Raw genomic sequence first — 12,053 nt, forward strand, 5'->3', positions numbered from 1 at the left:
ATTGTTTTGATAATAATAACATTCAAGCGACTTTGGATAGATGCTTTAAATATATTCATGACTAATAAATGGTGTTTTTAATTATAAAAAGAATGAAAACACTGTTTGGATGCTTTACAACTACTAAAATCCATCCATCCGTTTTCAACACCGCTTATCCTGGTTAGGGTCGCGGAAATACTAAAATGATATTTTGAAATTTCAAAAAAAGCTTCAAGGATACTTAACACCTATTTATAAATTGGAAACAGTGTTTTCAATAACAATATTTTATTATATTATTCTTAATCCATCAACACAGGATTGAAGCTTTACATTTACAGCGCAAAAAATAAATTACAAACTGCTTTAATAACAGGAAATTAAATAACTTTGGATGGATACTTAGTAAGAGTGTTTTTAACTATGAAAATTGCAATAACTGATAAAGGCAGTATGCTTTAAGGTCAGTAGGAGGTTACAGGGGTCACGGTTGTCATTTGGTCTCGGGTCACCTCGCAGTGACGTACTCTTGTGCTTCCCCTTCGCGCCGTCATCGTCTTCTTCTTCTTGCGGAGGTCACGATAACATGAAGTGTCGCTATTAAGAGAAACGGGAAGTTAGCGTGGTCAAAAAGGTGACCAGAGAACATTGACAGGAAGTTATTTGGAGCGCTTTCATTGTTGAGTCAAAACAGCTTCTATTATTATTATTATGCACGGTATAATGCGAAGATGAGACCTTTGTTTTGAAAGTGTCTTCAAGTGCCAACGAACAAATGTTTCACGTTAGTTGAGGTGTTTGTGCGTCAACTGCGAATGAATAAAATGTCACTCATTTGGCTTATTTAGAGGAAGATGCAAATCTTCTCGGTGATAAATCTTTGAGCACATTTTTAGGATCGTAGCACGTGCTAACCCGATGAAAGTGTTGTCGATTCATGGCGGCTGAAATGTTTTGCTCTGAATTAAATGTAATGAATTAGGTTTCTTGTAAAGCGAAGGGCATCTTCTCGGAAGCACGTTTTAGCACCTGGTTAGCATCGTAGCCCGCTCATACTAACACGATGTCAGCCTCTTTGGTGAACTTTTTACTGTTTTCGATTTTAACCGTGGACTCCAACTCAACTTCCTATTTTCTTTTTGCGTCAGCCTCTCGAGACGATGTCTAACTTGCTAAGCTTGACATGCTGCGACTAAGGCTGAACTTGTGACAGGGAAGTTGCTTCAGGCTTCTTACCGCCATTTGTGACAGACTTGCATCAGACTCATCATTGTTCTGAGAGAATGACTAAGTATACTGTGTGTGTGTGTGTGTCTCCTTTGACCTCATATTAGCCACGTGCGAAGTGGAGCGTGTCAATGTTTGGGCTAACAGGAAGACAAAAGTTTGAGAAGAGAATCGTGAGACGACAGACCAAAATCCAAACCAAATGTGAGAGTGTAAAAAGTCTTAAATCGAGTTTTAAACATTTCTCCAGAGGTAGCCACTTGGAGCCTCCTGACTTCTTTTTTTGCTTTGAGAGTAACCAAAAGTCCAACTTCTTGTGAGCAAATGCATGAACTACGGCTTCTGCATCACTCATTGATAGAATGGGCCGTATTTCAGCGATATTGCAAAAATCAATAAACGCAGTTTAAGTAATGGTCCTAATGTGCACATGAAGGGAAAGATATTTTTTTTTTGCTAAGCCACTGGATAATGGTACTTTTATGACAACTAAATGTTCTCAGGGTTAATAAGCAAAAAGTTACCGAACATTCATTTTTTGTAATACCAATAAGACACGGCGGCTCCAGATTACAGCAATTGCGTGGGTTTATTATCGTCAGCATGGCAACGAAAGCGGATGTCCTATTTGTGTTTGATATCTCCAAGTGGCAGCATATAAATACTGTAAATTACAGGGCTGAGTACCGATTTCTGCGGGACCCCTCAGGTAACGTTGCAATACTTAGAGGTCACATTGCTGTGGATTACATGTTGTGTCCTCTCTGAGAGCTAAACGCTCAACCAGGAAATCGCTGAGCCTTTAATACTGATATACGTTTCAAGGCGACCGAGTGGTAGATTATGATCTATGATTTCGTTGAGCTAAGAACTAACACTGGTCCGTCGATGCTTCGACCCCTTAGTGTCGAGGCTGGAGCTTGAAGTTAGGGTCTAATCATGGCTATCTTAAAAGTTGCAGGTACAGTGCCAGAGGAGATGTATAAGTTAATAATGTTAAAAATAGAAGGGCCTAGGGTTGGAAACAGCTCTTTGAGCAGTTTCCCAGGGAGGGCGGTCAAGCAAGTATGTTGTCTGTTTTGCCGCACTAACGAGTTGTGCGAGTCTTTCAAGGGATACTCCCTCAAGTTCCTTTTTTTTCCGTTTCAAGTTATATCAAGTGACCATTGTGGATTTGTCTTTTATTAACAGAGGGGTACCAACAAATTTGTCCATGTCCTTTTTTGCTCAATTTATGTTGTCCGCTTTGGGGTCCAATCAGTTGGCGTTTACGCCTCATTATACTACTTATGATAGACACGTCTACCAAATTTCATGTTACTAAGGCCAACAGGCCTCTGGCACTTGTTAGTTTCCTGTTTCCGACCGCTTCAAAGCCAAATGTCAGACTTTGTGTCTTGGGCTTTTCGAGACTTTTTTTGTGGGTCTCCTCATGAGATGCGACTGCTACACGACCAGCGTGTTTGTTTTTAGGAAAACACAAGACACATTTTATTAACCAACGTTTAAAAAAAACACACAAACGTGCTGGTCTCTGACCTGCTACATGTTGGAACATTTTGGCTCAAAGCTCTAACGGTCACATGACCAAACGTATAAAAGTAAGAAGTATAAAATCATATTTGTGTAGCTTTACCACATACACACACAACTTGTGAGGTGAAACCCAGAAACACACACGCATGAATATAGAAATGTAGACATATTACAGACACATCAAAAACATTTTGTCGACACATCAACAAGAGTAGCCGTTAGCTCGTATGCTAGGACAATGACGACATCACTCGCGTCGAGTTTTATGGTGTCGGAATCATTACGACATACTCGGGACGCAGCTTGTAAGGTCCTGAGTGGCTAGAACTAGCAATTAGCAGCATATTCAGTAGCAGACGGTATTGAGTTAACCGTTTGTGTTTAAATACATTTTAAAAAAACCCTAATAAATTCTCGCTCAGCTTCTTTGTGCATTGCTGAGCAGGAAGTAGTGGTACAACAGTCAAAGTGCCATTTAGTGGACATGGCACTACATAACTTTAAAAAAAGGATCAAACAAGAAAACAATTGAAAGTCAAGTTTGTAATGCCGTTGAATTTGTCCTTTGGATTGTTGGGTGAGGGGTCCGCCATCCTCTGCGCCACTTGGCAGCGCTGAGGACCCTCAGTACCTCACAGATAAATATTTTATTTCTTGTGGTGCTTCTAGAAATTTCCATGGCAAGATGGAAGTTGAGATGAATAATTTTGGAAATTTTCTAAATGGGGAAACTTTCCATGGGAATTGTGGGTATCATATTCCAATTGGGCGGCGCGGTGTCGACTGGTTAGCACATCGGCCTCACAGTTCTGAGGACCGGGGTTCAATCCCCGGCCCCGCCAGTGTGCAGTTTGCATGTTCTCCCCGTGCCTGCGTGGGTTTTCTCCGGGCACTCCGGTTTCCTCCCACATCCCAAAAACGTGCATGCTAGTTTAATTGACGACGCCAAATTGCCCGTAGGTGTGAATGTGTGTGTGACTGGTTGTTTGTTTAAATGTGCCCTGCGATTGGCTGGCGACCAGTTTGGGGTGTACCCCGTCTCTCGCCCCGAAGATAACTGGGAAAGGCTCCAGCACGCCCGCGACCCTAGTGAGGAGAAGTGGAACGGAAGATGAATGAATGAATGAATATTCCAGTTGTGACCCCCTGGTGGCCAACATAGGGACTGCGAAAGTTTGGTCGAAAAACACACGAGAGGCGCTGCAGGAGTGTTTTCATGTCACCTACCGTTTTTTTTTTTTTTTTTTTTTTTTTTTTTTTTTATAAAAAAAGAAATATTTGATCTACTTTCGATTTTTTTTCCCCTGCTGTAACACCTGAATTTCTTCTCTGGGAATCAATACAAGATATTATTTTATAGTCAAGCCAGCAACATCTACCGAAAACAGGTAGCTCCCCTTGCCCGCATGCAAGGGCATTACAATATCTTACATATTTTTTTCACTTCCCCCAAGTGGCTTGTAACTCAGTTTGTCTCGGAACTCGCAAATCAAGGTACCACTGTAATTGCATGCGATCTGGTTATGTGAAAATTTCCCCAACTACTGTATATTTAATTTCCCAATTAAGAGCCAACATTCAATGTGTAAATTCCTGCGTTCGTCCCATAAATTCCCATGGAAAGTTCAAACAAAGAAGTCAAAATTCACAGAATTCCACGGTGCAGCGTCTCGTCACATGGAAACCGAACACTGGACGTGGTCCAGGCTCAGGAGCCCACCGGCGGGGTCCAGTTCCGGGGGGTCGAAGATGGAGCTGGCGCTGTCCCGGAGGGCGAAGATGGAGGTTTGGCTCTCCTGGAGGTGGCGCACGAAGAGGTCGGTGTCGTCGTCGGGGGTCCGTCCGTTCTGGGCGTGGACGATGCAGGTGGGCCGGTGCTGGTTGAGCATGTAGGACAGGTGCTGCTTCTGCTGGTTCAGAGCTTTGATCTGAGCCTTCAGGTTGACGTTGACGCTCTCCAGCTTCTCCGACTCCTGCGCGTGCAAAATGTGGAACAATTACATTTCAAGTAGTGTGCATATGATCCCGATTCACTGTACAGTGGTACCTTGACTTCAAGAGTTCTATTCGTTTAAAATCAAATCAAATCAAATCAAATCAAATAGGATGTGCTTATTCGCGTTGTTGTATGCTCAGTCTGTAGGTGTTGCTGCGTTGTTTGAATAGCCGTCGTTTGAAGGTTTATGACTGCCGCAATATCGACGCTAGCTTTTTTTAGCCCATCTATGGCATTTCATATGACGTGTTAGCATTAAGCTAGCTGACTTTTATAAGGAATATACTGTAGCATCTATGTGGCGGTTAGGGGTGCAACTAAGTTCTTTTTTATAATGGATTCATCTGTCAATAGTTTTTTAGCTTAACTAATGAATCGGATCAAAAAACATTCGACAATTTCCATCCCTTTTTCTTCAAAATCGCACGTAACTTAGAATTGACAGTGCAGAAAATGCAGAAACAGAAATTGATGAGGATCCACTTCCCGGATTGGTCGCTAACATCCGCCAGAAAATGGGCAAAAATGTTGATCGTTGTTTTCCAAAGTCAAAAGCAGATGTTTGCAAATGTCTTATTGTGATCCAACACAAAAGACAATCAGTCTGCTTCCGAGGAGGACTACAGAATTCAGAATATTTAACTGTTGAGAGGCTGAAATTCCAAGGATTTGGACGATTGTAAGGTTTCTACACGATGTAACATTCTCAAAATAGTTGCCGATTCATTTTATAATCTATTAGTTGTTGATTCATCAATTAATTGTTGCACCTGACACACGCAGTAACTGATCCATTTATTTTCTGCACTGTCAATTTGAAATAATGTCCTGTGTTTGAATAAAGGGATGGAAATTGAAAAATGCGGATTGAAAAAAAGAATCGACAAATGAATGGATTTGTGAGTTGCAGCCCTAAAAAACACATTTGGGGGGGAGGCCGGAACGGATTTGACCCGAGCTATGTGCGTCCGAGCTCCAAAATATTTTTTCGCTGAGGTCACCTTGCGTCACGGATACAAATTTTCACGAGAAAAGAAGAAGTGGGGAATGTTCAGGTGAAAACATACCTGCAGCAAATATTCCGCCCTGTCCTTCTTCTTTTTGCGGCATTTGGCGGCAGCGGCCTTGTTGTTCTCCCTCCGTCGCTTCCTCCTTTCTAACTCAGCCTGCGGAAGATCGCGGACGTTTTTAGCTAAAATAAAGCAGCCCAATTATTTCATGTAAAATTGCTCATTTTGCAATAACAAACGCAATTGTTTGCATGTAAATTCATAATAAATAAACTGAACCGGTTATTGTGAGATATTTGAATACTAAATACATGTCCAATATGGAAATGTATTGATAACATTACAGGAACACATGTATATATTTATACATTGTACATTTCTAAAATGAATCAATATTAAAAAGATAGAAGATTTTAAACAAAACAAAGAATACTCTTTGTATTTGACTCTTTTGGCCGTGGACTCACATGCGTCTTCCCTCCGACGCCGAGGTCCGAGCAGGAGCTGGCGCCGTCCGAGCTGACGTCGGTCCGGACGGCGAGGCTGAGCTCGTCGGCGGTGGCGGGCGCCAAGTGGCTCGAGTCGTCCGGCGACAGCGAGCCCGGCGGGGACGGGCGCGGAACCAGGGCCGAGCAGCTGATGTCGGCCAGCGTCGGACGAGAGTTCTGCAGCATCACCCTGGAAACACCCCGGAAATCCTTTTTCAGTCATTTTCGGCGTCTTCTTGACATCACATTACGGTCGATACTGTATGTTGCCTGATCAAGCACATATAGTCTTGATTATTAGTCTTAAGTGTTACCAGCGACGTTATTAACAACACGCGGTCGGTCACACATATCGATTATTGTCGTTAGTGACGTTTTTAATGTCACGTGACCGCACAAATGTTGACCGGTGGTCCATTTTTGGCATTTTCTTCGTGCTCGTACGTTACTGATTATTAACTCGTCACTTTTCACTGTGTTACCAGTGACGTCACATGCACGTGTATTGATTATTAGTCAATTGCTCCACACAGAAAGTGATTATTCGTGACAGTTATTCACACTGCGTGATCACACACTTGTTATTAGTCGATTATTGGCATTTTGGTCATTACTAGTGTTGTTAGTAACATTATTAATGTCACAGGAAGGAATAACAAAGTGCTATTAGTGACATTATTTATATTCTACTGTCATTTTATACATAACGTATTCCTAGTGAATACTGACGTCACGTGACCACAAACTTTTAAAATGGGGCTATGATGTAAATTGCTTTTTATTTGGCCAAAAAGCCTCATTAATAATTTAAACATTACTGTTAGTGACAAATTAATCAATCGTGGCCCATTATCCTATTCACACACGACTTAGTAATACCCAGTCGTATGAAACTGTACATAATAATTGGCAAAAACACGTTTCCGACTTTGAAACTTAAATCAGATGAGAAAAGGGAAACAGATCAAATAAATATTATAAATAACGATTACATTCGAAAGGGGTTGCGGTACTTATGCGTTTGATGGACATACGATTGATCGTTGTTGTTTCGGAGCCACGGTGAGGAAGGCGTAACACAGCCTTCAAAAGTCTCGGAAAGTCCCTTCCGCGGGTTTAGCTTTGACCTTCGACCTTTGACTAACTCAGGAAGTCGTAAGTAACGTCTACTCAAGGACTGTGTGAGCTCGTGTATCCATGACAACCGTTCGACTCTTGTGCTGGGCACCAATGTCACAGAGGCAGCTCCATTTTTTATTTCGCCACTGCAAACCTCCGCTTGAAAATGATTTGCCAATGCGGCGCCTTTTCCGTTGCACGGAATCACTTTTTGAAGAAACTCTAATTGAGAAGATATTGCTGGCACATAAATCGTCCTGAAAACACACGTGACAGCGTCGTCACAAATAAGGAAACTGCTCAAATACATAAATGTAATTATTAAATAAATGGAGTGTGAGTGGGCTTGCTGTAGTGGTACATCAACAACTATAAGTACGGTTCAGTTGCATTTCACTTTAAGTTGCATACACATAAGTCGCTTGAAGAAGTTTTTTTTTTTTTTTTTTTTTTCCTGAAAAGTGACGCTTGCTGGAGATGTCAGGTTTCGGCCCGCCACCAGCAATATGCAATACATTTTATTTGAAGTATCCTACATGAATTCATTATTCGGAATATAGTCACTGTTGTTTTAACTTCAAACAATTAAAACAATGTCAATGTCATAAGGCGGACGGATTTAAAGATAAGCCAATCACGAGGCGCTGTAGAGGGACTTGAATATTTTGGCGCCCCAATAATCCTTTGCGATGTTGTGTCCTATGAAGGGGGCACTGAGGGAAAACCCCCCAAAACAAACCACTTTTTGACTTGGCAAGCTTTGCCAAGCTCAGAATGACATCTTTCGTACCACAAATGTTAACTTCAGGTTGTATTTGTGCTCCAAAGTGACCAATTCATTTCCTGAAATCGCCCAACATTCCATATAGGTCACGTAACAGATTTTGGGGGATATTTTTTTTTAAAAATTAAATTCCCAAAACACAGTTCAAAAATGGGCGTGTGTTCCAGCACTCATCGTTTTTCTTGATGGAGAAATAAGTCTGGCAAATCTGCTATCATGTAAATAAAACGCAAAAAGTTACAGTCGCTGTGAAACAACCCATTTGAAGTCAACTACCATAACCACGTTCAAATGTCATCATTATTGTTACTATTAGTTTATTTGTGTGTGTGTGTGAGATCTGTTTCCCCATCCTCGTCCGCTTTACGCTTCAAAGTCGAAAACGTGACAGTCAACCCAAAGAGTCGGAATGAAAACCAAACGTGTGACCGCGCAAGAGCAGTTGAACAAGTCCCAACAAACAAGAGCAATGTCGGAATGGAATTACGATGCGGCCGAGCTGTCGGAGGCTCACCGGCGACGAAAGCGGAGACGACGAATCGGTGCCGTCCGTCCGAAGTGCGTCCGTAGTGCGTGTGAAAGCGGAGCCGGTGCGCTTGGGAGCTGAGCTGCTCCGGGTTGCGTCACTCTTATATCCGCTCATCGCGCTCGCGCTCGCACAGAGGAGGGGCGGGTGGGGCCAGGGGGCGGGGCTAAGTGACGTGGCCATTGCAGCGTCATGATGCAATCCGGCGAAGCCTCCGTTCGGTGCTTACCTTTTCTCTTATCGATTGACATCGTATATGAGTCCGGTGTTGGGGAGTGACCACTTGTAACTCGATGTCATTCCATTACAAAATGTAAGGAATTGTCATTACATTGCTGGGAGAAATTGTGTCATTACGTTACAGTTGGAGTTTCAAAGATTACAATTTTAGTTACGTTTGAAAAGTAGCCACGAAAGCTCAGATTTGTAATATATATATATATATATATATATATATATATATATATATATATATATAATGCACACCTTTTTTATTTCGTATATACACAGTATGTTTTTTTTACTCAAAAAACTTAACTTCATTAACATTTAGATATTTTTATTATATTAAATGATGGCTTTTTTAACACTATATTCAAACTTTTCCTCGTAATATTCTCACCTTACTGAGGTAATATTACAACTTTTTTTTTCTCTTCATTTTGTAACATTATTCATGTAATAGTCTGACTAGTCTGATAATTTTCTGCCTTCATTCTCAGAACTCTACGACTTTTTTGTCTCTTAAATCTTCCAAATATATTCTTGCACAGTGCATTTTTGCTTCATGTAATATGACAACTTTTTTTGTAATAGTACGTTATTCCTATTACATTTTTACTATATTTTCGTAATATCCGGATTTGATTGTGTTGTAATTTTCCAAATATATTTTTGGAACATTACAACACTTTCCCCCGCAATATTAAAATAATGACAGTAATATACTGCCCAGATTTTGGTGACATCAGAACTTTTATCTTGCAATATTACAACATTCTAATTATTGTAATATTGTACTTTTATTCAAACTTTTTCTTTTCTCTCTCATATTTTGAGAGAGACACGAGTGAGTAGGTCGCTCCTCTTCTGCCCGATGAAGGCCATGACGTCACCGTCATCTGATATTTATACATTATAGTTTATTATGGCTGGAATATGTGCCGCCGGGTTGTCGCGGGGCTTTTCCATGCTGCGATGAGGCGCTCTAAAGCAGCCACGCCAGCACAAAGTCCCTTTTGACACGCTGACCGTGAAGTTGAAATCATTTTGTTATCCTCTACTCGCTATTCTGTCTTTCTCTATGTGACGCACACACTCACAGCCAACAACGAGGCGCTCTAAAGTGGCCATACAAGCGGACTATTCGAAAGGAAGATGAATTTTCAGGATGTAGGCGTTAACTATCTAACCGCTTTCACAATTGCGCCGGATAACCGCTGATCTGAACAATGACGATGAAGTCCTTACATGATAAAATAAGAATAGTGTCAAAAGCTTCATTTAGTTAGGTAGTTCAATTCAAAAAGTAAAATATATTATGCAGAGATCCAAAAATTACCATCTCTACAAACTAGAATATTACTTAACAATCAAGGAAAAATGAAAATGGGAGTTTATAGCTCCACAATTGAGCACATAGTTGTCAGTCATTGCACATTTCCAGCAATTATCACATATTTAGAAACAAACCTCTCATTTCACTTTACAGGGTTTCTAAAGAAGCAACAACAAGATCACGCTGGAAAAACTTACAAACGGTTTCAAGACGTGTGACTGATGGACTGTGGAGTAATGACAGCATTTTGACCCCGAAAGCGTTTTGAGTAAAGCACGTTGACAAACGTCCTCGTGCAGGTCACTTCCTGTTTGGCTTGATGTCATTGACGGGGGGTGTTGAGATCAGCTTGTATCGGGCATGTGAGCCCAGATTTCAGGGCACATATGCCCAAATATTTTTTTGGGAATTTGCAAAAAAAACACTGTAGCTTACATTTAACTTTATTTTTGTGAACACAATCAACACAGTCTTACCACATAGGGTAACCCGAATGATGAAATTGAACACAAAAATGACTTAACTGGCTAAGAATAATCATACAAATATTCGAACTTCAAAGGTAAAAGTCTGCTCTGAACACATGAAATACAAATGAAATATCTCAAAGGACGCGAAGGCAGCGGGCTCGTTCAGCGACTTCACAGGAGAGAAGGAATGAAGACAAAATTGGGGTCAAAGGTCATCTTTAGGGCAAAAGGGCACCTGCTTGGTCTGTACCACTATCTGTGCACTCATACATTCTCATGATATCAATAATATGATAATAAATACAAGACAATTAAGTTCAATTTTTTACACATAAGTGTAATATAATGTAATTCAATTCAACATTTTAATATTTTTTAATTATATTTTCTGTATTTTCTATTATATATTTTCAAATATACAAAATATTGATTTAAACCAATAACATTTGAACACAACAAAGAATACAACTAACGAGGATATCAAATTACTGTAATTATAACCATATTTTAAAACTATCTGCTTTGTTGTGAAATAAATACAAAAACCGCACAAAGATTTTTGTGACCCACTTTGACAAACAGTCATCGACTAGTTTCTTTTTCTTTGAAAACAAAGTGAAAGAACATTCCGAAAGGCGTAATCTACTCAATCACATAAACACGGTCATAAATTATATATATATATATATATATATTTTATAAAAAAGTCCGTAAACACCATTAGAATGTATACATCTAAACAGAGTTTTAGGACAAGAGAGAACAAATGAAAGTAAAGATTCTAATTCAAATTCTATTAAGGAGAAATGTCACAATAAACTGTCAAATAATAATGAGATTTTGTGTGCGTGTGTGTGTGTGGGCGGGGGGTGGGGTGGGGGGGAGCAGGTTTACGAGAATACAGTCCGAATTTTCTAAGAATAAAGTCAGAATATTACACGTACAATGTTAACATTTTTTGAATATATCCTGCAACATGTCAGGGTGTTTTGGTTTCCATACAGGCTAGCGCTTTCCTTTTTTGGGAAGCTTTCTCAGAAAAATCCTGTCCTTGCGTATATGTGCATGTGTGTGTGTGTGTGTGTGTGTAGATATAAGCCAGGTGGGTGTTTCCCCGCTGCCCACCTCATCACCCCACACGATTCCACTGGCATCAGCGAGCTGCATCAAGAAAAGAAAGTGATACGCTTCTGCACTTTTAAACGTTTGCGTTATTATTAGAAGCCCGACAACCGTGCGTGTGTGTTATTAATACACACTGATGTACGCCGTCTTCATTTAGCTGCAGTGTCACACAAACACACAACTCACTCATGCGCACGCAAGACACAAACACACGAATACATCAATAACACAC

General features: G+C 40.5%; 1 protein-coding gene across 1 annotated transcript; it reads right to left on the reverse strand.

Moving 5' to 3' along the window:
* Positions 1 to 2,307: 2,307 nt before the first annotated feature.
* atf3 (activating transcription factor 3) lies at positions 2,308 to 8,741 on the reverse strand. The gene is made up of 4 exons (XM_061705029.1): positions 8,657 to 8,741; positions 6,219 to 6,429; positions 5,809 to 5,907; positions 2,308 to 4,718 (listed from the first exon to the last, which is right to left on the reverse strand). The coding sequence occupies exons 2-4, from the start codon at positions 6,423 to 6,425 to the stop codon at positions 4,419 to 4,421; spliced, it is 606 nt and encodes a 201-aa protein (XP_061561013.1). The 5' UTR covers positions 6,426 to 6,429; positions 8,657 to 8,741; the 3' UTR covers positions 2,308 to 4,418.
* Between the last annotated feature and the right edge of the window lie 3,312 nt (positions 8,742 to 12,053).

The sequence above is a fragment of the Phycodurus eques genome, chromosome 18, assembly GCF_024500275.1.
Source record: "Phycodurus eques isolate BA_2022a chromosome 18, UOR_Pequ_1.1, whole genome shotgun sequence".
Classification (NCBI taxonomy): domain Eukaryota; kingdom Metazoa; phylum Chordata; class Actinopteri; order Syngnathiformes; family Syngnathidae; genus Phycodurus; species Phycodurus eques.